This window comes from Narcine bancroftii, chromosome 11 (genome assembly GCF_036971445.1).
Source record: "Narcine bancroftii isolate sNarBan1 chromosome 11, sNarBan1.hap1, whole genome shotgun sequence".
Lineage (NCBI taxonomy): Eukaryota > Metazoa > Chordata > Chondrichthyes > Torpediniformes > Narcinidae > Narcine > Narcine bancroftii.
The window spans coordinates 67,805,448-67,831,967 of record NC_091479.1 but is presented as its reverse complement, the minus strand read 5'-3'; the positions used below and the strand labels follow the sequence as shown (position 1 = coordinate 67,831,967).

The 26,520-nt window shown below is 43.8% G+C and overlaps 1 protein-coding gene across 6 annotated transcripts in view; it reads left to right on the top strand.

Annotated features, from left to right (window-relative positions):
* Nucleotides 1–26,520, top strand: part of tmem178bb (transmembrane protein 178Bb) — a 367,927-nt gene that overhangs the window by 20,894 nt on the left and 320,513 nt on the right. For 3 of the 6 annotated variants that reach the window (XM_069903213.1, XM_069903212.1, XM_069903210.1), the window contains 2 exons: nt 13,157–13,261; nt 17,863–18,268. In XM_069903213.1, the coding sequence (XP_069759314.1) occupies nt 17,890–18,268 (379 nt within the window). In that variant the 5' untranslated portion in view covers nt 13,157–13,261; nt 17,863–17,889. Of the gene's footprint in view, nt 1–9,313; nt 9,471–13,156; nt 13,262–13,847; nt 13,936–17,862; nt 18,269–26,520 lie in introns of those variants that run through there. The other 3 variants (XM_069903211.1, XM_069903214.1, XM_069903209.1) reach the window with 3 other exon arrangements.

Here is a 26,520-nt window from a genome sequence, read left to right as displayed (position 1 = left end):
AATCTGAGAACAGTTTGTTTTGCTCCCCGGGTATAAAGTATAAATATTTTAAGCTCGGCTGGATGTCTTAACATGAATTTATAGCCTTTTTTCCATAGGATCTATTTTGCTGTATTAAACTCCATCCTCTTCTTTAAGAGTTCAAAACTTATGTCTGGGCAAAAAAATATTTTTTTGTCCCTAATATTCCAATGGTTTATTAGCTTTTCTAATTTTATTCTTTGCTCTCTCCAGTATATTTTCTGTTGTTGTATATCTCAAAAATTTTACTAAGATGGATCTTGGTTTTTGATGTGTCTGTGGTTTCGGAGCTAATGCTCTGTGTGCCCTTTCTATTTCCATTTCTTCCTGCATTTCTGTTGTTCCCAGGACCTTCAGGATCCATTCTTTTATAAATCCCTTCATGTCTGTGCCTTCTTCACCCTCCTTCAGGCCCACTATTTTTATGTTGTTTCGCCTACTATAATTTTCCAACATATCAATTTTCTGAGATAATGTGTCTCTATTATTTTTGTCACTTTCTTCCAATTTTCCTCAAGTCGTTTACTTCCATTTCTACAGCCGTTTCTCGTTCTTCCACATTTTCTACTCTTTTCCCTATTTCTGTCATGACTAGTTCTAATCTTTGCATTTTATCTTGTGTTCTTTTCATTTTTCTTTTAATTGCACATAATTCTACTGACAACCATTCTTTTAATGCTCTCATTTGTTCTTCAAAAAAAGCTTTATCTATATTCTGTCCATCTGTTTTACATTCTATTTCTCTGTGAAGATCTTCTTCTTCTTCTTCTTCTTCTTCTTCTTCTTCTTCTTCTTCTTCTTCTTCTGTGTTTGTGTCTTCTTCTTCTTCTCTTTGTATCTGTATCTCTTTGGATTTTCCTGATGAGTTGCTTGTATCACTTTGTCGGGCCTCTTCTTGCTGTGCCTCTTGCTGTTGGTCCTCCCCTTCTGAGCTACTCATCTGTCGGGCCTCCTGTTGCTGCTCCTCTTGCCGTTCACCCCATCAACTTTTTTTCTCACCTGGTCCCTCACTCCCTCTCCTGCTGCCTTCCTCATCTTGCAGCTGAGAGCCCTGGTGTCGGGCGTCCCTCAGCTGGTCGCGCCGTGGTTGCCCACTCCTCGGCTGAGCCCCCCCTCCAGTCGGTGTTTTCTTTTTACCTTTGATTGTGCAGTTGCAGTCGGAGGGGTCATGACTCCGCAGGGCCGGCACGAACCTCAGAGATCCACGGCTCCCTGTTCCTTCGTGCAAGTAAGGCCTTCTTCTTTCTTTTCCGGTGACTTTTATTTTTTTCCCGTTGTTTTTACTTTTTCCTTCTTGGGTTCCAACTTCTTTCTCTTCTCTGCAACTTTATCTTCTATTTCTTATATTTTATATTTGTTGAACTTTGTCTTTTCTTGACCTGGAGAGGGCTGGTTTTACCCTACTGGCCACTACTCCATCACGTGATTCCTTACCTTCTATTCTTGTGACTAGACTTTGGGGACATAGCTTCAAGATTTGTATAAGTACCAATGGGGGCGGGTCTGTACTGTGTAACACTGGGGTGCAGTACTGGTGGACAAGGGTACAGTAATGGTGGAGATGGGTCTGTCACTGTATACGACTGGAGACAGTACTGATGGGGGAGAGGTGTGGCACTGTGTTACACCAGGTACAATACTGGTTGGGATGGATCTGACACTGTATAACACCAGGGTACACTACAGGTGGGGATGGGTCAGTGGTTGTATAATACCAGGGTACAGTACTGGTGGGGACAGGTCTGCACTGTATAACACTGGGGTACAATACTGGTGTGGGTGGGTCTGTCAGCGTGTAACACCGGGGTACAGCACTGGTGGGGTCGGGTCTGTCATTGTATAATTCTAGGGTACAGTACTTGTGGGGACGGGTCTGTCACTGTATAATTCTGGGGTACAGTACTGGTGGGGACGGGTCTGTCACTGTGTAACACTAGGGTTCTGTACTAGTGGAGATGGGTCTGTAACTGTATAAGACTGGAGACAGTACTGATGGGGACAGGTCTGTCAACAAGTAACATCAGGTACAGTACTGGTTGGGGTGGATCTGATACTGTATAACACCAGGGTACACTATTTGTGTGGATGGGTCAGTGGTTGTATAATACTGGGGTACAGTACTGGTGGGGACAGGTCTGTCACTGTATAACACTGAGGTACAATACTGGTGTGGGTGGGTCTGTCACTGTGTAACACCTGGGTACAGCACTGGTGGGGTCGGGTCTGTCACTGTATAATTCTGGGGTACAGTTCTGGTGGGGACGGGTCTGTCACTGGGTAACACCGGGGTACAGTATTGGTGGGGTGGGTCTGTCACTGTATAACAATGGGGTAGAGTACTGGTAAGGATGAGTCTGTCACTGTATAATACTGGGATACAGTGCTGGTGGGAACAAGTCTGTCACTGTGTAACGCTGGGGTACAGTATTGGTGGGGTGGGTCTGTCACTGTATAACAATGGGGTAGAGTACTGGTAAGGATGAGTCTGTCACTGTATAATACTGGGATACAGTACTGGTGGGAACAGGTCTGTCACTGTGTAACGCTGGTGTACAGTATTGGTGGGGTGGGTCTGTCACTGTATAATACGGGTACAGTACTGATGGGGACAGGTCTGTCAGTGTATAACACCATGGTGTTTATCTTCTGGGGAAGACGGGACCTATACAGGAGGGATGGTTTACACCTGAATGCGAAGGGGGCCAATATACTGGCAGTTAGGTTTAATAAAGCTATCGGAGCTGATTTAAACTAATTTGGCAGGGGGAAGGGAACAGGACTGATAGGGAAGTAGATAGGAGAGAGAATATAGGGGTGGTTCCGATAGACGGTGAAACAATAAGGAATAAGGGAGCTAAAAGTGATAGGAGAATAAGAACGAATGCAACAAGAACCAAGGTGGAGGGAGAAAGGAGGTATGGCATCAAGGTATTGTGTATGAATGCAAGGAGTGTAAGGAATAAAATGGATGAGCTTGAGGCGCAAATGGCAATGGGAGGTTATGACATTGTCGGAATAACGGAGACATGGCTGCGGGAAGGGCAGGATTGGGAAATAAATGTTCCAGGGTACACGTCCTTTAGAAAGGACAGAAAGTTAAGAAGAGGAGGTGGGGTAGCTCTGTTGGTAAGAAATGAGATTCAGGTGTTTGAAAGGAAGGACATTGAAACAGGTGAGGTAGAGTCTGTTTGGATTGAATTAAGAAATTGCAAGGGCAAGAGGAATATAATGGGGGTCATTTACAGGCCTCCGAAAAGTAGCTCAGATATCGGTAGTGGTATAAATCAGGAATTAAGAGTGGCATGTCAAAGTGGTAGCAATACGGTAGTTATGGGGGACTTCAACATGAAGGTGGACTGGGATAATCAGACGGGGGCAGGAACACAAGAGAGCGAGTTTATAGAATGTCTACGAGATACTTTCTTGGAACAGCTAGTGGAGGAACCTACCAGGGGGAAGTCGATTCTGGACTGGGTGCTGTGCAGCGACGCAGACTTAATAAATGACCTTGATGTAGGGGAGCCATTAGGGAATAGTGACCATGGTATGGTTACTTTTAAGCTGCAATTAGAAAGGGAAATGGAAAGGAAGTCGGAAGCATCTGTACTTCAGTTAAATAAAGGGAATTTTGCAGCTATGAGGGAGGAGCTATCCAAAATAAAATGGGAAGATACACTAGCTGGGAGGACAACTGGGGAAAAATGGCAGGTTTTTATGGACATTTTTCACAGGATTCAGGACAAATTTATTCCAAAGTGGAGGAAAGGCTCTAAGAGATGTAAATGGCAGCCCTGGCTAACTAAGGAAATCAAGTGCATTATCAAGTCCAAAGGGAGTAATTATAAGATAGCGAAGCGGAGTGGGAAATTAGAGGATTGGGAAACCTTCAAAGAACATCAAAGGGTAACTAAGAAAGCCATAAGAGACGGGAAAATGAAGTACGAGAGGAAATTAGCAGATAATATTGCGGAGGATAGCAAAAGCTTTTTTAAGTATGTGAAGAGGAAGAAATTGGTTCGGTCTAAAATTGGCCCTTTGAAAATGGGCAAGGGTGAAATTATTACCGGAAACAAGGAGATGGCAGAGGAATTTAACAAATACTTTGCAACTGTCTTCACCAAGGAGGATATAGGTTATAGTCAGTTAGGGGGTAGTGGTCATGCGGTACCAAGAGACTTGGGGAACTTTACTGGGGAGGTAGGGGATCTAATGGATATCCGGATCCAGAAGCAGGAGGTTATGAGTAAATTGTTGGGACTGAGGGCTGATAAATCCCCAGGGCCTGATGGGCTGCATCCTAGGGTGCTTAAAGAGGTGGCTATGGAAATTGTGGAGGCACTGGTTGACATTTTCCAAAGTTCCATAGATTCCGGGGAGGTCCCTGAGGATTGGAGAGTGGCTGATGTGGTGCCGCTTTTTAAGAAAGGAGGGAGGGAGAAAACAGGAAATTATAGACCGGTTAGCCTGACATCAGTGGTGGGGAAGATATTGGAGTCCATCATAAAAGGAGAAATAGCAGAACACTTAGTCAGTAATAATAGTATAAGGGCTAGTCAGCATGGATTCCTTAAGGGTAAGTCATGCTTGACTAACCTTCTGGAATTTTTTGAGGATGTGACAAAGAGGGTGGACTCGGGAGAGCCAGTGGATGTGGTGTATTTGGACTTCCAGAAGGCCTTTGATAAGGTACCGCACGAGAGTCTAGTGGGCAAGATCAGGGAGGTAAGGTGCTGACATGGATAGGAAATTGGTTAAGAGATAGGAAACAAAGGGTTGGAGTGAATGGGTCTTTTTCAAAATGGCAGGATGTGACGAGTGGAGTGCCTCAGGGATCGGTGTTGGGTCCTCAGTTGTTTGTAGTTTATGTTGATGATTTGGATGAGGGGATTGTGAATAACATGAGCAAATTTGCAGATGACACTAAACTGGGTGGCGGTGTGGGGTGTGAGGAGGATGTAAGGAAAATGCAGAGGGACTTGGACAGGCTGGAGGAGTGGGCGGCTAAATGGAAGATGAATTTCAATGTGAACAAATGTGAGGTTATTCATTTTGGGGGAAGTAATAGGAAAGCTGAGTATTATTTAAATGGAGACAAGCTAGGGAGTGGGGAAGTGCAAATGGATCTGGGTGTACTTGTTCACCGGTCACTGAAGGCTAGCATGCAGGTTCAGAAAGCTGTGAAGAAGGCAAATGGAATGTTGGCTTTCATAAAGAGGGGATTGGAGTATAGGAACAGAGTCGCCCTTCTGCAGTTATACAGGACCCTGGTGAGACCCCACCTGGAATATTGCGTCCAGTTCTGGTCTCCAAACTTGAGGAAGGACATACTAGCTATGGAGGGTGTGCAGCGCAGATTTACAAGGTTAGTTCCAGGGATGGCAGGGTTGTCATATGCAGCAAGGCTAGAAAAACTGGACTTGTATCCATTGGAGCTTAGAAGGATGAGGGGGGACATGATTGAGGTATACAAAATCATCAGGGGGATAGACAAGGTGAAGTCTAATTACTTGTTCCCAATGATGGGGGAGACGAGGACTAGAGGGCATAGTTTAAGAATACAGGGTAGGCCCTTTAGGACGGAGATGAGAAAGCATTTTTTTACCCAGAGAAGTGTGAATCTGTGGAATGCTCTGCCACAGAGGGTGGTAGAGGCGGATTCGCTGACTATGTTCAAAAGAGAGTTAGATAAGACTCTTGTGGGTAACGGAGTTAAGGGTTATGGGGATAAGGCTGGAAAGGGGTACTGAGGGTAATGATCAGCTATGATCTAAAATGGCGGTGCTGGCCCGACGGGCCAAATGGTCTACTCCAGCTCCTATTGTCTATTGTCTATTGCCGCGCTGTGCATTGTTTGCAGCTTGCCACCTGCATAGCCGCTGCATCTTCGCTCTGTACAAGCTTACAAAAAAAGGGGAGCATGATTAGTGTTGTGTTTAGCGCAAAGCAATGAGAGCGCTAGCGATCGGGATCAGGTTCAAATCCCACGCTGTCTGTAAAGAGTTTGTATGTTCTCCCTGTGTCTGCGTGAGTTTTCCCTGAGGGCTCCGGTTTTCTCCTACCCTCCAAAATGTACTGGGGGGTTGTAGGTCAATTAGATGTGATTGAGTAGCACAAGATCATGGGATGAAATGGCCTGTTATCGTGCTGATGCCTAAATTTTAAAAAAAAATTGGAGGGTGGTGGTAGGAGTAAATCAGAGATGAAGAGGAACTGCTTCTCCCAGAGAGAAGTGTATTTTTGGCATTCTCTGCTCAAGGAAATAGTGGAGGCTGCCTCAAACTATGAATATTTAAGACACAGATAGATTTTTGCACAGTTGAGGAATTAAGGGTGTAGGTGAGTTGAGACTTGCATCCAGATCAGCTATGATTGTGTTTAATGATGGAGCCATTCAACAGGTCAGATGGCCGACTCCTGTTCCTATTTCTTATGTCTTTATGTTCTACATAATGGGAAACCTTGAGAGTTTTATCAACCCATCTTGCCCTGGGCTCCTAGATCCATTTATATAGAGCAGAACAATGGAAAGTAATTCCTCCCACCAATATTTTGGTGGGAAAAGGAGTGAATAATTTTCTCCATGGATTCCACATACATCAGGGAGAAAGGTCTTGAGGCAGTATAGAGTCAGAGGACACTTCCAGACAGGAGACTCAAATATGAAATAGGTTCAGAAATTATTCATTATTCCTTTATTGTCATTTAAGTTGCTGGGCACTTCTTACAGTCAGAGAAAAAGAAGCAAAAGAGAGACCCCAGAATCACCATGTGTCCATGGATTCACCTTCAGTGCTCTCATAACCTCTGCAGCTGCACAGAGTCCAGTCCACGCCATTGGCAACCCGAGCTCCAGATCCAAACCTTCAGCACAATCGAGAAGTCTTCAGTGCCCTTGGCACCCTCTCGCATCCTGGTTCAGATACTTGGTACCCCTTCAGCCAATCTCAAGCCAGTCTCTAGCAATCCGCAGCCTGATGTCAGATCTTTAACTGCAGTTGCATAGCCTGTGTTTGTTCCATGCCTCGAGTCGCCAACAGCCTGCTCCCTGTGTGTTCTTCAACTGCAAAGTGGACCTCACTGGTCTACTGCTGTGGTTAACGTTCTATGGGTCATATCTTCTGCTTTTGAAACAAGGGTGGTCTTGTTTTCTGGTACCCAGCACCACTCCTCTGCTTCCACTGAGTCTGCAACCCCTCAAGGCAGCTGCCGATCATAAGCGCTGCCATCTTGGGTCCAGACTCCACACTTGAAGGATTTTAAAATAAACGACTATTGGCTCTTTTAACAGGCCACTTAAAGTTTATACAGAGACATCGGCAGTTGGACTGGACAGTAGAACCCTGCGGAGGATCGTCACGACTCCTCGTTTTCCGCGGATCCACACCAGGACAGTGCTGTGATTGCAGCAGCTCTGGCAGCTTCGCTATTTTTTTCCCCCTTTATATAGGTGGAGAAATTCTAATTAAATTAAATCTTGACTATGAATAGGAAGATCAGCCATAGAGGAAGGCAGTGCAATGAAAACTTTTATAAAGATAATTTGTCTTTGGTTTTGTATTTTCTGGCATTTGGACAAGTAAGGGATTGCCTCATTCAACTGGAAGTCAACACAGAGAATGATTAAAAGGTTGAGAAGATCACTGGAGCCTCCCTTTCCTGTATTGATGACATTCACCTGGAGCATTGCTTAAATAAGGGTCAAAGATTGAGGATCCCCACCATCTAGCACAAAGGATCTTTGACACAATACCATTGAGAAGGAGATCCAGGAGCATCATAATCAGGACTGCCAGGCTGGGAAATAACTTTTTCCCACAGGCTATGATACTGATGAACAGTATCCTGTAACCTCAGCTCTCTTATAAATGAAACAAGTAAATTATTCCAAAATATTTATGCACATTTATTTTGTTTAATATCTTTTTGTATCTATATATTAGTCATCCTTCAGTTCGTAGAAGACAAGTTGTTGTGCAGTTCATCTGTGGACATGAAGGAGACTTTGCAGTCCCAGTTTAGCACAATGGGGGCACTGGAAGACCATTTTTGTAAGAATGGTGGCAGCTGCTTTGTGACGCCGTTCACGGTTTTCCATCAGTTTTTGGCAGTGCCTGTCGCCAACGGCATCTGTCAGCAGCCACAGCCTCTAGTTCTCTTAGCTAGATGCCACAGTAGAGTAGGGTTTCTTTCACAATGTGTTTGTAGCACTAACATGGATGACCTCGAGGACTTCTTCCAGTCTTCAGTTCACTATAGAGCAACTGGAGATGCAAACGGTGGTGGTCCATTCTGATGATGTGTCCCACTGTATCTGGACTCTGATGATCGGACTCAATACTGGCGACTCAAGACCTCCAGGTTGGAGAGACGGTTTTGCCAAGGATGGAACGGATGGCATGCATGTGGAATTTCTCCAGTTGTTTGATGTGACATTAGTGCAGAGTCTAGGTCTCACATCCATATAGGAGAGAAGGGATGACCACAGCTCTGTAGACTTTCGGCTTTGTGGTGCTGCAAACATTGTGTTGATTGAACACTCTAGTACGCAGCCTCCCCAGTGCCTGGCTGACCCTGGAGTCAATTAACTGTGTGTGTGTGTGTGTGTGTGTGTGTGTGTGTGTGTGTGTGTGTGTGTGTGTGTGTGTGTGTGTGTGTGTGTGTGTGTGTGTGTGTGTGTGTGTGTGTGTGAGAGAGAGTGCCATGCCATGGTCTGCTTGTTTATATACAGTCTGATGACAAGAAACTTTAACTTCCTAAAGGGCCAATGCAAAATTGAGATGCTTTCACTAGTGGGAGAATCTTTAACAAGGGGACATAAGGCACTTAAAAGGTGAGGAGCTGGTTATTTAAAACAGTTAGGGAGAAATTTCTTTTTGCCTAAGGCAGTGGTTCTCAACTTTTTATTTCCACTCCCATAGCACTTTAAGTAATCCCTATGCCATAGGTGCTCTGTGATTAGTAAGGGATTGCTTAAGGTAGTACATGGGTGGAAAGAAGAAGTTTGAAGGCTACTGTTTTAATCGTACCTAATTGATTCGTCATGTGCACGGTTTCTTAGCTCCAAAGGAAATGGGCCAATGACAATTTCTCTCAAGCAAAATATTTCAGGAACAATTGGGTCTCGAGCAATGATTCTCAATCTTCCCTTCCCACTCACATCCCACCTTAAGCAATTCCTTTCTAATCACAGAGCACCGATGGCAGAGGGATTCCTGAAAGTGGGATGTGAGTGGAAAGGAAAAGCTTGAAACCCACTGGCCTAAGGAGCTTATTCTGTAATTCTCTTCCCCAGACAGTTGTGGTGATGAGGATGAGCAAGTAGCAATGGCAGGGCACAAGAAGAGATTTCAGAAATGGGATGCTACAGTGATAGATCATAGAAAATATGTCAACAAATTCAGTGCCCAAAAAACCCTAGGCCTGGAAGGCATCTGACTGAGAAAACTGAGGTAAGTCAGAATGGGACTTGAGAGACATTCCTCAAATATGTTTGCTTGTGGGATACATATCATAGGAGAAGAGAGATGACAAATGAATGAAGGAGGTGAAATTACTCTGACATTGGTAGCTGGTAAGGTTCTCTTTAACACTCAGCATTCATTTTGCATTTTATTGGGAATAGAAATGGACCAGATGCATTTTGGTCTTTGATGATTTGCAGCACAGAGGCAGTGTATTGGAGAAAATGGGAATGCATGCACAGAAAATGATCTTTAACATCAGTGAACAGTGATTGATGGCTGTCTTCAAACTGCAGTGATAATCTCTGGATTACTCCCGGTGTTTCGAACAAGGAAAGGTCAGAACAGAAAGTGCAGACAAATGAGTGGCTGAGGAGATGGTGTAGGGGGCAGGATTTCAAGTACTTGGATCATTGGAACCTTTTCTGGGGAAGGGGTGACCTGTACAAATGGAACAGATTGCATCTGAACTGGAGGAGAACCAATATCCTGGCAGGGAGGTTTGGTAAGGCAGTTGGGGGAGGGGGAGCATTAAACTCGATCCTCAAGGGGATGAAAACCCCAAAGTGAAGAGCAGAGGAAGAGGCATTTGATGTAGAAGTAGGGACAGCTAGTAGGGAGTTTGAATGGAGGGATAGGCAGATAGAAATATCATTAAATCATTAGAGAAGTGACAGGAGCAGAAGATATAGAATTGTTATGGGTTGTGTTTAAAAAATGGCAAGGGTAAAAGGGCATGGTTGGCAGTCATATACAGACATCCAAACAGTAGCTGGGATGTGGACAACAAATTACAACAGCAAATAGTAAAGACATGTCAGAAGGGCAATGTTTTGGTAGTCATGGGGGATTTTAACATGGAAGTAGATTCGGAAAACCAGGTTGGGACTGGATGTCGAGAGGGAATTTGTAGAAGGCCAACAAGACGGCACTTTAGAACAGCTTGTTGATGAGCCCACTAGGGGATCAGCTGTATTGGACTGAGTGCTGTGTAATGCACCTGAGGAGATTAGTGAGCTTGTGGAAGAGGAACCATTAGGGCGTAGTGATCATAATATGATTGAGTTGAATTTGAAATTTAACAAAGAGAAACTAAAGTCAAATGTGTTGGCGTTTCAGTGGAGTAAATGGAATTATAATGACATGAGAGAAGAGCTGGCCAAAGTAGATTGGAAGGGAGTTCTAGTAGGGAAGATCGCAGAGCAACAATGGATGGAGTTTCCTCAAGAAATGAGGAAGATGCAGGATGAATACATATCAAAAAAGAGAAAATACTTGAATGGAAAAATATCACAACTTTGGTTGATGGGAAGTCAAAACCAACATAAGAGCAAAAGAGAGGGCAAACAGGGAAGAAAAAATTAGTAGGAAGATAGAGGATTGGCAACTTTTTAAAACTTGCAGAAGGTAACTAAAAAAAACTCTTGAGGGAAAAAATGAAGTAAAAGAGGATATGAAAAACTTATAAAGAGTAAAAGAGAGGTGAGAGTAGATTTAGGACCACTAGAAAATGACACTGGAGAAATAATAACAGGAGCCAAGGAGGTGGCAGATGAACTAATGAGTATTTTGCATCAGTCTTCACTGTGGAAGACATTAGCAATGTGGCAGATGTTGAAGGGTATCAGAGAAGGGAAGTGAGTGCAGTTACTATTTCAAGGGAGAAGGTGCTCAGAAAGCTGAATAGTCTAAGGGGGGGGGGGGTGGAATGCTTCCTCAACCGGATTGATTGCACTCTTGTGTTCTGAAAGAATTAATGGTAGAGATTGTGGAGGCATTGGTAATGATATTTCAGGAATCAACAGATTCTGGCATGGTCCTGGAGGACTGGAAAATTGCAATTGTCACCCCACTATTTAAGAAGTGATGGGAGGTACGGCAGCAGAAAAGAAATTATAGACCAGTTAGCATGGCATCAGTGGTTGAGAAGATGATGGAGTTGATTGTTGATTATGAGTTTACAGAGTACTTGGAGGCACTTGACAAGATAGGTTTTCTTATGGGAAAATCTTGCTTGACAAACATAATGGAATTCTTTGAAGAAGACAATCAAGCTAGAAATGGAGATGTGGATTTTTGTTATTTGAATTTTTAGAAGGCCTTTGACAAGGTGCTGCACATGAGGCTACTTAACAAGAAACATATAAGGTTGGGTAGGGGATTGGCTGATTGGCAGGAAACAGAGATGGAATACAGGGATGATATTCTGGTTGGCTGTCAATTGGTAGTGATGTTTCACAATGGTCGGTGTTGAGGCTTCTTTTTTAATGTTGTATATTAATGGCTTTGTGGCCAAGTTTGCAGATGACATGGAGGTAGGTGGAGGAGCAGGTAGTGTTGAGAAAAGAGGGAGGCTGCAGAAGGATTTAGAGAGCTGAGGAGAATGGGCAGAGAAGTGGTAAATAAAATACATTGTTGGTCATGCACTTAAGGTAGAAAAAATAAACTGGCAAACTTTTCTAAATGGAGGGAAAATTGAAAATCCCAGATGCAAAGGGTCATGGAGATTATAAAAGCAGGCATATGATGTTGAGGCTTTAGAAGGCACTGGTGACTCCTCACTTGGACTATTGTGAGCACTTTTGGGCTCCTCATTTAAGAAAGGAAGTGCTAACATTGGAGAAGTTTCAGAGGAGTTTTCACAACGATGATTCCGGAAATGAAAGGGCCATCATATGAGGAGCATTTGACAGCTCTTGGCCTGTACTCTTTGGAATTTAACAGAATGAGGGGGACCTTGCTGAAACATTTCAAATGTTGAAAGGCATTGATAGAGTAGAGTTTCCCATGATGGGAGGGTCTAGGACAAGAGATCACAACTTCAAGACTGAAAGGCGGCTACTTTGAACAGATATGTGGAGGAATTTCATTCACCAGAGGGTGGTGAATCAGTGGAATTTGTTGCCACAGGTATTTGTGGAGGCCAAGTCATTGAGTGTATTTAAATCAGTGTATTTAAATGTGCGGTTCTTGATTAGCCAGGGCATCAAAGGTTATGGGGAGAAGGATGGGCAGTGGGGTTGAGTGGGAAAATGGATCAGTTCATACCTAAGTGGCTGGGCTGAATGGCCTATTTCTGCTCCAATATCTTATGATCCTGGTTTGTAAAATGAAAAATTTCAATTAAAATAATGGGAAGGGTTCAGTAGTTATTTATATATACTTAATCATTTGACCATTGTAAAAACCAACGCATGATTCAGAAGCTGGATTAGCTATTGGACGGAACTATTCAAAAGATGAATATTGAGAAAGATATGGGGAAGTGAGTAACCTGGAATGAAATAAATGGTCCTTCCAAAGAACAGGCACAGAGGCATGAAAGGAAACAGATTCCTTCTGCCACAGTTCTATGCATCTAAAACCTTACATGGGCCAAAAGTTGCAGCCTTCTGCTATTAAAACAGAGAACACTGGAAACACTCCCTGAAAGGATGTCTTCAACCTGAAATGTACCGTTCTCTTTCTACAGATGCTGCCTGACCAGCTGAGTGATACTATTTCAGATTTCCACCCATCTGCACTTTTTGGAAAAAAAATCTTTTGGGGTTTTCTGCTCTTTCTAATGCTTTCCCCACTTTCCTCACTCTAACCCCCCTCCTCTCTTATATCTCTCTCCTAATGGATATCAATGTCTGAATCTGTAATTGGTTCATCTTTGCTACTCACTCTAGGAGATAAAACGAGCAGAAGTACAACGATGGCAGCAAGTACCAACCTCAGGAGCAGAAAGAAGCAGTGGTAATGAGATACCATTTCCACCATGAGACTGACCATGGGTATGCTAATAATAATGAGTTTGTTGTGATATACATTGTTCAATGTACATATACACCGACATTCTTAATTGTTTCAGCCGAACTGGTACCTTGTAAAAAAAAACAACTACAAAAGTACACCTAATTGAATTAAAAAGAGACCATAAAATCAAAAATGATGGATAATATTTACACATATCCTAGTGCAAAAAAAGTGTGCAATAGTGCAAACAATCCTTTAGTGGTGTTGGAGCAGTCTATGATTAGTGTAATAAGGGGAGGTTCAAGAGCTGACATGATCCAGAATTGAGGGCAGTGCATGACACAAGCACCGTGTGCCATTGCTATGGTACAAGGGATGGATCATAGATCACGTGGGAATATCACAGTCAAATTCATCAGTCTTCACTAAGTGTTTCAATACTAATTGCTTTCTTCTGACCTGGTGTTAAGAATATATAAGCAGCTGCCAATCAAACTGAAGTTTCTCACTGGCAGCATTATCCCATTATTATCTCAGTATGCACCTATTTACAGAAATTCATCCTTTCTCTTTAAAGGGATCTCAGTTGATTGGAACTTCCCCTTCGGTACATCATTTGATATCATAGTCCAGCTAGTGCAACATTCTCCTTTGGTTATCAAGTTGTATATACTGTATCCCATGATATGGTCAGCAGTAGTGTAAGATATCAGTAAGTATTGGCATATTATACTGTTTGTAAAAAAACATATTTGCAAAAATACCTCCCAGTGGAAAGCATGGAGAAAATTACTGATGTGGATTCAGGGTTTGGGTAGTAATGCTTCCTGTTAGTTGCAGTCAGCTAGCCATACAACATGGAACAGGCTCTTTGACTCAACTCATCTATGCTAACCAAGTTGGCATTCTGCACTGGTTGTATTTCCCTCCATTGGGCCCCATATCCTTCAAAACCCCTTCTTTCCATATATCTGCTTGGTAAGGTAACTGCTCCACCCAAGACTTCAAGAAACTGCAGAGAGTTGTGAACATGGCTCAGGCCATCACACACCCTCCCTCCCCACCATCATCTCTATCTACTGGAAAAGCAGTTAACATATTAAAAGACTCATCCGACCCTTGTTACACTCTCTTCACACCGCACTTCTGTCAAGAATAAATTCGCCATTGTGAGATCATGCACCACCAGATTCAAGGACAGTTTCCCCCCCACCATTATTAAACCCCTGAATGAACTTCAGAATAGTAGCATTATGTTGGCTTTGCTCCCTACCAACTGATCTTTCTCTGTAACTCTGCATTTTTATACTATCTTACTTGTTGAGATGTCCATCGGTTATTCATTGGACTCTCCAACAACGTGCTGCAGAAATGCAGCTTAAATCCCTCATCTTCACCATGGATGTGCAATCACTACATGCCCATTCTCTGCCAGGACAGCTTCAGGCCTCCATTTCTTTCTTGAATACAAAGCCATTCAGTCCATCTCTACTAACACTTTCCTCCGATTGGTGCATTCTTATCCTTAAAAACTTATCTTCTGAATCCTCCCATTCCCTCAGATACAGGTTGTAGCCATGGGAACATGCATGGACCCCAGCTACACCTGCCTGTTTGTCAGGTATATGGAACAGTCCTCTTTCCATTCCCCAACTCTTTCTCTTCTATACCCCTTTCAAACTGCTTTGCATTCCTTTGTTCTTGTTCAACTGCATCTGCTCTGCATTCTTCCGCAAGATGAACTTAGAGTTTGACTGTTTGAGAAGAAAGAATATTTATCTCTTTTCTTGTGCACTGACTCTTTCTTTAGCTTGTACATCAGGGAGCATCTCTACCTCAATCAACCTTTGGGTCGGTCATTTTGCCCAATATTTCATTAATTTCCTTGCACTTGTCAGTTGTGTTTTCAAGCCTTTTAAGAAAATCACCAAGTGGCTCAACTTGTTCCTGCCTAAGGGTTTGGAACTCCTATCAGTGGATCGGTTGAATTCCTATCTGTAGATCAATTGGATAAAGCCTACTTTTGCAGATATCTTGTTGGGATATTTATTCTCTGACTCATTTAATTCCCAACAGTTGAAAAAATCCAGCCCTTTTCCCTCTTGTTGCAGAACAATCTTAGCTGACCTTCATGCCTTCCAGAAAGTAGTTCATGTAAATTTGCATTTCTGCTTAAATTTCCCAAATGTCTCCAGTCATCAGTCTTCCAGCTAATCAAAAGCTTCCAGTGTGCAATCATTGCATCTCTCTCTATCTCTCTCCCACACATGCTCTCTCTCTCACACACACACAGAGATTAAATGATCACAGGTCAGCATCAGATTTCTTCTAAAGCCAAATTCAGCGTTCACATTGTTCTGCTCATCGGACAAGTGCACCAATTAAATGTGTCGCTCCCCTGAGCTCTACTGCTAATTGTACTTCAAGATTGTTTATTTTCAGTCTACAGATTGTCTGTTGACTGTAGAATGTTTTTTGCATCAGTGGATGGTGGGTGCAGTCAGTACAACCAGTATTCTGTACCCACAGGAGTTCAAGAGTAAGTTTATTGTCACATATACCAAGATACAGTGAGAAAGTTTTTTTTTGTTGTAGGCAGACCAGTTAGACACAACACACAGACGTGTAGAGTTACAGAAAGAGATCAGTTGGGGGAGAGCAAAGGCATTTTGCCAGGATGAGGTTCATTCGGAAGTCTGATGACCGAGGGGAAGAAACTGTCCTTGAATCTGGTGGTAGGATGAGCCTTTTAATATGTTGGCTGCTTTTCCAAGGCAGTGGGGTGTGGAGTCAGCAAAGGGGAAGGGCGATGATGTGATGGTCTGAGCTGTGTTCACAACCCTTTGCAGGGTCTTGGGTGGAGTTGTTCTACCACGCAGCGATGCACCCGTCAGGATACTTTCATCAGGGTAACTGTAGACGTGATATCCCAAACCTCCTCAGATTTCGAGGAAGGAGAGACGTTTGCGTTTTCCTGGCCGTGGTCATTCTTGCAAAGACGTACCACTCACTGCCTTCTCCCTTTTTATTCCTTTGCTCCCTCTTGCCGGGTAAATACGTTGCATTCAACAGACGATTTAGCCTTGTTGCAAGATTTTAGCGTTCGTTTCTTTAATTTCCCGCACGTTGGGCACCAGGCCGAATTTCCCTCCGATGCAAGTCGTGCAACTGAATTTTCCCTAAGACGTGTATAAGCGGAATTGGGGAGGGATTCTCTTCGACTCTTCTCCGCCACCCCACCTTCGTGTCTGGGGATCATCCCTCCACCAAGCCGTTCCCCAAACCCGGACTGCTGAGAGCGTGGCTTGCTCTGTCTGTCCCGGTGCGGAATGCACCGGCCTATTCACTTATCACTTCAACCCGTTTAAAGGCGCAACGAATAGGGAGAACTCTGTGGTGTAGGGAGCGACAGTCCTGGGACACAGGAGACAGTCGACGCTGGAATCTGGCTGGGTCAATAACCCACCCGCCAGAGGGAGTCCGCAGGAACACCACATCTTCAGAAATTGGTCGCCCTAACTTCGTCGACAGCCGATCCCCCAAATCTGCCGTGAACCTGGACCATAAAGGTGATTAATTTTACCCGAAAATCATTGAAAATGAACAACTATCAAAAGAGTGACACCACGATCATCGTCCCCTTGACAAGGATGAATTAGCGACAATTCAACTCTACATTATGGGAACGAAACGCGCCCTTCGCCCCTGCACCGTGGTGTCCACACTTCTGGCGCCGTGGCTTTCATGCCAGGCTGCTCCACAATCAAGGCGCGCTTTAAAGAAACGTGCATAACCCAGCACAAATCGATCTGGACCTGCGGTGGATGTCAGTGTTCATTTTGCAAAACTAAAAAAACAAACACCGCCTAAACACTAAACACGTGAGTGCTTTAAATCGCTGACGCTTTCCTTTATGTCCCTGGTATATTTCAAAGGCGTGGCTTTGTCTGAGCTGCTAGAAGCCGGGGGGGGGGGGGGGGGTGGCTGAATGAAAAGAGAGGTTAATGTTATCTTCCGCTCAGCATAACGCAAAATATTGCCAGGGAACAGGTAACCGAAGCATTGTACTTGGCGGAGAGAGCCGGAGTCCTCGATGGGAGAGGGCGGTTCTTTGCAGTACGTTCATCGGACGCCCTCGCTTTAAGGAGGTGGATAAATAAAATATGATCCAGCCTTCGGCTCAATGACATCAGTTTCTCTCTCTCTCCCCCCCCCCCCTTCCCATCGATTCTGTTGTATTTCATTCTTGGGAGAGCATCAGTTCGGGGCTGCGGGATTGCTCTGCTCGTGTTTGTGGCTGCAGTTTATTGTTATCGTTTTCACAGGAGGCGATTTTTTGGGGGGGTTGTTAAATTTGGTTCAAGACCCAGAGCCTCGCAGCAGCAAGTCGTTTTGTACCGGCGCCAGGCAGCGGCAGAAGGTGCGCTGCCCAGGGGAATGGTGGTGAGCAGGGGGGTACGAGAGAGAGAGCTCCCGATGTGAAGCAAGGCTGATGCCAACTGCAGACAAGCCGAGGCCACAAGATTCCAGCGGCGCATTCTGCTTGTGAAGCGATTGCGGAGGTTGGCAGCGAGCGATCCTTTGGTTCTCTCTCACCTCCTTTTTTTTATTTGATTCTTTGCTTCCTCTCCCCCGTTAGGATGCTGAAGGCTGTGGCGTGAGTGAAATGGCAGCGGGCCGGCTCTTGCTGTACGCCGGCCTCTCCATGGCCCTGTGCGCCTTGGGTATGCTGGCTGTGGCCATCTGCTCCGACCACTGGTACCAGACGGACGCCAGGAGGCACAGGGAGAGGTGCAAGAACTACGCCAGCCGCACCAACCACCCGGGCTTCATCTACACTTCCAACAACCTGCCCCTCCGCGCCAGCCGCCGTCGGCTCGACCGCTGGGAGGAGAAACTACTGGGAACCCGCAACCGGCGGCAGCTCTTTGCCATGAGCGCGGCCGACGAGTGTGGCAGAATGTACAACTCCACCAACACCGGGCTGTGGAGGAGATGCCACCGGCTCGGCTTCGACCAGGACATTGCCGAGCTGATCGCTAAAGGTACGTGGCGTTGCCGAAGGGGCCGAGATGTTCAGAGCGATGAGGCCCTTCCGCCCTCTCCTCCTGTGTTGTCCTCGTTCCAATGAAATCCAGGCTGTTTCCAAAATATTCCGTATGAAATTTAAACTGGAGGTGGGGGAGGGTGTGCTTAAGGAGCTCTTTTCCCAACTCCATTGATCCACCTCCGTGACTTAAAGGCCAGTTAAACAAAAGATTTGTTCATTGACCACTCGTACTTATGGAGAGCTCCACCTCTCCAATACCGTGTCCGGGAGCGCTCCTTGAAGAGTGCTTTCTTCCCCCTTTTTTTCGCCATGGATCCCTCACCTTCACCCAGCCCAATAGTTTCCTTCCCTCCAACCCATCAACGTTTTTAATTGCGCCGAACGCCTCAATGGTGAGGGATGGATCACAACCCCAGTCATTGGATGCTCTTCCCTTTTTCCCTGGGGGTCACTCTGAATTACACTACAACTTAGTGGACTGTGGATAATTATGTGAGTGCCGGGATCAGATTGAATAATAAAATCAAGAGTATAGAGCAGGAGAAGGCCGTTCAGCTCTTTGAGTCTTGTCCTCTATTCAATACTATCATGGCTGATATTGTAACCCCAGTCCCCTATTCCTGCCTTCTCTCCATAACCATTGACTCTTCACCCATAAGAGCCACATCCAACTCTCCCTTGAATATAGTTAATGAATCGGCCTCAACAGGTTTTTGTGGCAGGGAGTTCCACAAGTTCACAACTCTCTGAGTGAAGAAGTTTTTACATCATCTCAGTCTGAAATGGCTTGGATTGCATATAGAAAGAGCCTTGAATGTTTTTGCAAATGCTTGGCCTGCACACCATCAGCATTCCCAGTAACCCAGCCACTGTGAAAGGCAGTGATCTCAGGGGCCATGTGATATTTTCCACACTCTTCATATTTCTTCTCTGCCCATTTGACTTCAGTCAGGTGGGAAACCTACCAGGTACCACTGCATGAATGGCGGTTTCACAGCTAATGTCCAAACATGAGGGTTTAGCCGTGACAAGGAACGGCTACTTTTGTTTGGTTCTTCCTTCAATTGACGCCCAACTCTTGGCACGTGGGTGATTGGGCAGCAGTCAGGAGAGGAATCCTTGCCTACCCTCCATACCTACCCCTATGCTCTGGTCTCAGATCTTCTCACAGCACCAACTGAAAGGGAGATGCAGCAGAACTGCACAAGAACATACAAATGAGAAGCTGCAGGCTACTATTTGGCTTCATGTGCTAATTCAATTATAATACGAGACCAGGGATGACCTTTATCTCAGTGCTTCTTTCCTGCACTTAACCACATATTCCTTGACAACATAATATCTAAAAAAATTTACCTACGAAGCAAATTTATGAGCCAAACAACAGAATGAATATTTGCACATAGACCCACGTTTTTTGAGATAGTCTGGAATTTTGAATTCTGGTTGACAACGAGTATTTGTCTTGAATGGGTTATTGTCACATGTACCAAGATACAGTGAAAGGTTAAACAGGAAAGTCAACTTGTATGTAAGCACAGCAGATAGTGCAATAATAAAAGGGGAGGGGGATCTATATTTCTACTGATTATGCTCAATGGCTTCCTTTGGTAAAGAAATGAATCTGATGTGCATTGGCTTAGAGATTAAGGTCTTCCCCCTTGAAACCTCCAGTTGTCAAACTGACCAGGGAACCAGTGGGATGATGTGGGTGAAGGATACTCTTCTCGTAATTGAAAACGTAGAGCCTGGAATTGAGAGATGCTTCCGGAGTATGAACGGAATAGGAGAGAAGAATTCTCACAAGGCCACATCTTTATTTAAAGCTTTAGGGGCATGCAGGTGGTAGGAGGAAGGTGAGGAGTTCCATGGGTTTGACTGAAGAAGAAGGAATGGAGTTTCCAGAACACTAACATTGCAGAGAGGGTGTTGGACAGAGGCATAGCTCACACTTCAAAAGGGCGAATGGAATTCCGTCATATGTGCCTGTCTCATCATGTTCCCTGGTTGGTAGTAGGTGGGCGTGTTTGTTCAGCTCTGTAACTGTGACTGCTACCAGCTGGTGCACACCTACGTGAGTGAAGAACAGCTAAGTTGCTTCTTGAATTTTTAAAGCTGTTCAAGAGTGTCACAATTAAACAAAAATTTAGAGCTGCGAATCCAGTTGGATGTTGGGAACAGGTAATGATGTTAAACTCTGGTTATAAATTTTAGTTGGTTATGCTGCGTTTGTCTGAGACATTGAAATACAGTAACAGCAGCCCTGGTTTGAGCCATTAAGGTGGCTCTTGGTTATAATGGGCAAAGCTGTTGGCCAAAAGTTGGCTTGTGATATTGAATGCCAATTGGCTGGTGAAATGAAAATATTGGCACTGACATTAGGCAATTATACTGGTTAGTGATATTAATATAATTGCATTCTTTATTGAACATTAACAGGGAAAGGAGTCAAACCACCAACAGTAATATTGGATTGGCAGCATCTTTCATTAATGTTCAAATGTTAACACAAGTCGGTGATATTAAACTGCTTTCCATAGTGGATTGATTGCACTCTTAATTATATTTTTATACTGTAAATGGTTGAAAGCAATAGGCTCCTCTTTATCAGGTCGAGCAACATCAGTGCAATAGAAAGAATGGTCGACGCTTTGAGCCAAATTACTTAATTGTTATTGAGTAATAGACCACTAACACTAATTAGTGATGTTAGGGTTCCAGCACAATATTCATATCTTTAACCAGTGGGACTTGTTGGTGACGTCTGACCTAGCACTGGCGAGTGATATTAACCATCACATTAGACAGACAGTACAAGGTGAGGCACCTTCCATGAGTGAGAGCTAATTGATGGCAGTAGTTAATAAAAGACTAACATTTCAAACTGATGACATTAGACAAGCCACTCTAGTTTCTATTACATAAGAACATCAGAAATAGAAGCAGGATTTGGTCCATCGAGCCTGCTCTGCTATTCAGTGAGATTGTGGCAGATCTGATGATGGGCTCATCTCTATCTACCTGCCTTTTTCCTATATCCCTTAATTTCCTTACTATGTAGAATACTATCCAACCTTGTCTTAAATATATTTACTGAGGTCAATATTGAGGCTCTGTTCCCTCATTCTGGTCTCCCCTACCAATATAAACAACTTGCCTACTCAATCTTATCTATGCCTTTCATAATTTTGTCATTTCTAAATTTTGTATCCTTCTAAATTCCAGCAAGTACAGTCCCAGACGACTCAATCTCTCCTCTAAGGCCAATCCCTTCATCCCTGGAATCAACCTGGTGAACCTCCTCTGTACCGCCTCCAAAGCCAGTACATCCTTCCTCAAGTAAGAAGACCAGAACTGCACGTGATGCTCCAGATGTAGCCTTACCAGTACCTTGTACGGTTGCAGCATAACCTCCCTGCTCTTAAATGCAATCCCTCTAGCAATGAAGGCCAATATTCTTTTCACCTTCTTGATAGCCTGCTGCACCTGCAAACCATGCACAATTCATGCACAACCACTTCCAAGTCCTTCTGCATGGCAGCATGCTGCACTTGCTTGCCATTTAAATAATATTCAGATCCTCTGTTTTTTCTTCCAATTTGCCAACATTGTACTTCATCTGCCAGACCCTTGCCGACCCACTGAACCTATATCTATATTTCTCTGCAGACTCTCCATATCCTCTGCACAATGTGCTTTTCCACTCAATTTAGTATCATCAGTAAACTTAGATACACTGCACTCTATCCTCTCTTCCAGATCATTTATGTATATTATGAACATATTGTATTCCTAGTGTATCAGCTAGTGGATGATGATGTTACCCTTGCAATGCCTTTTGATAATGCCAGAATGGTAATTCTCATCCGTGATATTAGACAGCTAACAATAGATCAATGATAATAAAACTGTTGGCACTGGCAGGCTCATAGGTCTGCTAGTACCAGTTATTGATGGTAGACACTGGCAATTGGCTGCAGTGATCAGTGACATTGAATAGTTAGCTTCAGTGAGTATTGTTCGGCCACAGGCATTTGTCTATGAAGTTCTGCTGCATACCTTGTTAAAAATATTAGACTATACTTTGGTGGGGAAATGAGGTGTTGACCAGATTTGGTCTATCAGTGAAGAAAGATTGCCTGATCTGGAGTGCTTTCATTTTAAGAAAGGTACAGAGGGGAGATGTATAAAGTTATTAGAGCCCATGAAGATACCGAGGGGTCTAGATTTAAGTTAACGGGTGATAAAAGATTTGAGTGTTTTTTTTTCAGTCAAAGATGTTAGGGATCAGAAACACTCTGGCTGAAAGAAAAGACCCTCTATTAAATTTAAGAAGCTTTAGATAAGTATCTGATTTATTATTATTCGCAGGTCTAAGGATTGAAGGTTGAAAATACGAAATACGAAATTTTTTCCATTATATCTACTGTTTTGAATATTGATTTACAACCACATCCCATTACTGCAATTTTTGGATTACCTATGATAGATTTGACTTATTTATCTCTTCCTGCGGATCGTATGATTGCTTTTCTTACACTAATGGCTAGAAGATCTATACTATTAAATTGGAAAGAGGTAAATCCTCCCACTGTTTTCCAATGGTTTACCCAAACTATTCAGCTCTTCAGCGCTTGACGTCCTGCTTTGCGGAAACTGCCAAAATGTTTGGCCTGGAAGTCAGCCTGAAGAAAACTGAGGTCCTCCATCAGCCAGCTCCCCACCATGACTACCAGCCCCCCCACATCTCCATCGGGCACACAAAACTCAAAACGGTCAACCAGTTTACCTATCTCGGCTGCACCATTTCATCAGATGCAAGGATCGACAATGAGATAGACAACAGACTCGCCAAGGCAAATAGCGCCTTTGGAAGACTACACAAAAGAGTCTGGAAAAACAACCAACTGAAAAACCTCACAAAGATAAGCGTATACAGAGCCGTTGTCATACCCACACTCCTGTTCGGCTCCGAATCATGGGTCCTCTACCGGCACCACCTACGGCTCCTAGAACGCTTCCACCAGCGTTGTCTCCGCTCCATCCTCAACATCCATTGGAGCGCTCACACCCCTAACGTCGAGGTACTCGAGATGGCAGAGGTCGACAGCATCGAGTCCACGCTGCTGAAGATCCAGCTGCGCTGGATGGGTCACGTCTCCAGAATGGAGGACCATCGCCTTCCCAAGATCGTATTATATGGCGAGCTCTCCACTGGCCACCGTGACAGAGGTGCACCAAAGAAAAGGTACAAGGACTGCCTAAAGAAATCTCTTGGTGCCTGCCACATTGACCACCGCCAGTGGGCTGATAACGCCTCAAACCGTGCATCTTGGCGCCTCACAGTTTGGCGGGCAGCAGCCTCCTTTGAAGAAGACCGCAGAGCCCACCTCACTGACAAAAGGCAAAGGAGGAAAAACCCAACACCCAACCCCAACCAACCAATTTTCCCTTGCAACCGCTGCAATCGTGTCTGCCTGTCCCGCATCGGACTGGTCAGCCACAAACGAGCCTGCAGCTGACGTGGACTTTTTACCCCCTCCATAAATCTTCGTCCGCGAAGCCAAGCCAAAGAAAAAAAAAAAAAAAAAAACCCAAACTATACTATGTTTAAATTTAGAGAAAATTAGAAACTCTGTCTATGAATCCCCTTCTAAGTTTGAGTTAACCTGGCGACCATTTATTCAATATTTTCATTTGTGGTGAGTTGATCTGGCTCTGTTTTCTTTCTATGATTATGTATGATAATTGGGCTGTAAGATGAGATCGGAGTGATCGGCGTGGTTTAGCTATATCTGTAGGTTTTTTTTTAAGTTTTTTTTTAAGTTTTTTTAAATTCAGATTTGTTTTTTCTTTTTTGGGTTTTTTTTTTCTCTTTTTTCATATATTGTTATTAATTATATCTTTTTTTTAGAGATAGTTCACACCCTAAACTGATCAAAAAAAATTTTTTTTATGATATATTTTTATTCTGTAATATTATTGTTTAATATCTCTGTATTAATTCATTACTTACTATGTATTTTTTTATATCTCTTTGAACTGTACGTGTTTATAAATTATAATAATGATAAAAAGATTGAAAAAGAAAATACGATTAGTCTTAGTAGTTCGTTTTGGCTTGCATGGATGTGATGGGGTGAACATCCTTATTCTGTACTGTAAAGTTCTGTGGTTTAAACAATTAGTTAAACAGTATGAACTGGTTTTGCTGCCTGTGGAACATTTCTTCTTGGTTAGTGATAAGGACAGTTACTAAGTCACTTCATTTTTGCACTGGCATAATTGTGAGTATTTATCAATTTTTAAAACTTTTAAAATATCTTTTACATTCAATTAAATGTACTACTGTAGTTGTTAAGAACTTTTTTAACAAAGTACTTGTTCTGCTGCAGCAAGTAAGAATTTCAGTGCATATGTACATTGTTTAATGTGTATGATGATAAATTAATCGGTATGATCATATTGAGTATTTAAATTTAGACTTGCAGGCCATTTTGGCCCATGAGCCTGTGCTGCCCCAATTAAAACTACAACCCCTGGTATGCTTCAAACGGTGAGAGAAATCTGGAGCCCCAGAGGAAAACCCACGCAGACATGGGGAGAATGTACAAACTCCTCACGGACAACGCCAGATGCGAACCCCGGTTCCAATTGCTGGCGCTGCAACTACGTTGCACTAACCGCTAAGCTAACCAGTACAATAGTGCTCATTGAGGACCTATTGCCAACTCAGCGCAGTACTGGAATTGATAAATCGGAGCACCCATTAGACACATCAGTTTGTTGCCATGATGAGATTGCAAACATATGGTAGTAGTTGGTTATTGATTTGGGTCTGCTGAGGGTGGTCAGTGTTATTTAACTACTCATGTGATGTGGCACCAGTCACAGACACCCAGTTGGCACCACAAAGCTGATAAAATTAGTGGTCGAGGCAAAGCACAATTGGATATCTGCTCAGTGGTTCATCCTATTTATTTCTCTGTTCATTGAAATACTTGGAAAGGATGGCAGTACATTTCAAGGAGGAGGAAATGTAGGAAGATGATGAGCTAAACGGTTAATTTGTCACAGTAGGAAACAAGTATTCACAGAGAGGTTGGTCACTCCGTTATCTAATACAGAAAAAGCAGAGGTTTTTGGAAAGTGTCCTATCACCATGAGGCTGGTATTGGGTAACATTTTCAGAAGTTGCGATTAAATCATCAAAGATTAGTTTGTTCTGTGCAAGTCAAAACATATCCATATTTAGCACAAAAATGCAGGAGAGACTCAGCAGGTCACGGAGCATCCAGAGGAAGAAAGGCAATCAACGTGAAGGGTTTGAACCTTTCATCAGAATTCTGGAAAAACATGTGAGGGGAAGGGGAGGAGCACAGGCTAACTCTAAGATGTATTAGATGGATACAGGTGGGAGGGTAGAAGAAAAAGAAGCAGAGAAGTGATAGGGAGAGGGTTAAGAAGGATAGCTCTGAGAGGAGAAGGAAGGGAAGGGTGTGGGAAGTTAGAAGAAAGGAGATAGAGGGGTAGGGGAAAACAAGAGAAAGTGAGGCAAGGGGTTAATGGAAATTAATTAAAATTAGCATATGCCCTGTGGTTCGTCTGGGCTACTGTGGTCAAGGCATAAAGCAGCAAATAATGCACTGGTACTTTAAGGCTCGATTTAAAAACAAGCAGGCTGAATTCCCACTAAAGAGAGGGGACGAGTTAGATCCACACACTGCAGCTTGGCCCCTGGTTGTAGAACAAGAGATTTTCAGTAAAATGGATCTGACTCAGTCAATAGGTGAATGACAAAACTAATCACAGTTTTAAATAGGTGCAGTTTTGCAACAGGCCTGTCGGCCCATTGAGCCTGCACTGGCCCTCTACCACCCATCCACACTGATCTAACACTAACATATTTTATCCCACTCACATTCCCATCAACCACTACCCCCCCCCACCCCCCTCCCCCCCAACGCATCCCAGATTCTACTAGGGACAATTTACAACAGCCTGTTAACTCTACACGCTTCATCTTTGGGGTGTGTGAGGAAATTGGAGCACCTGAAGAAAACCCACACAATCTCAAGGATAACATGCAAAACCCACTCTGGGAGCACCGGGGATGAGGGAGGGATGGGGAGGGTGGGGTCAGCATTGATCTCTGGTGGCTGGAGCTGTGGGCAGTGGCACTACTAGCTGTGCCACCTTGTAAAATTGCCTCTTTTTGCTTCAAGGGCCCATTATGTAAGGAAATTT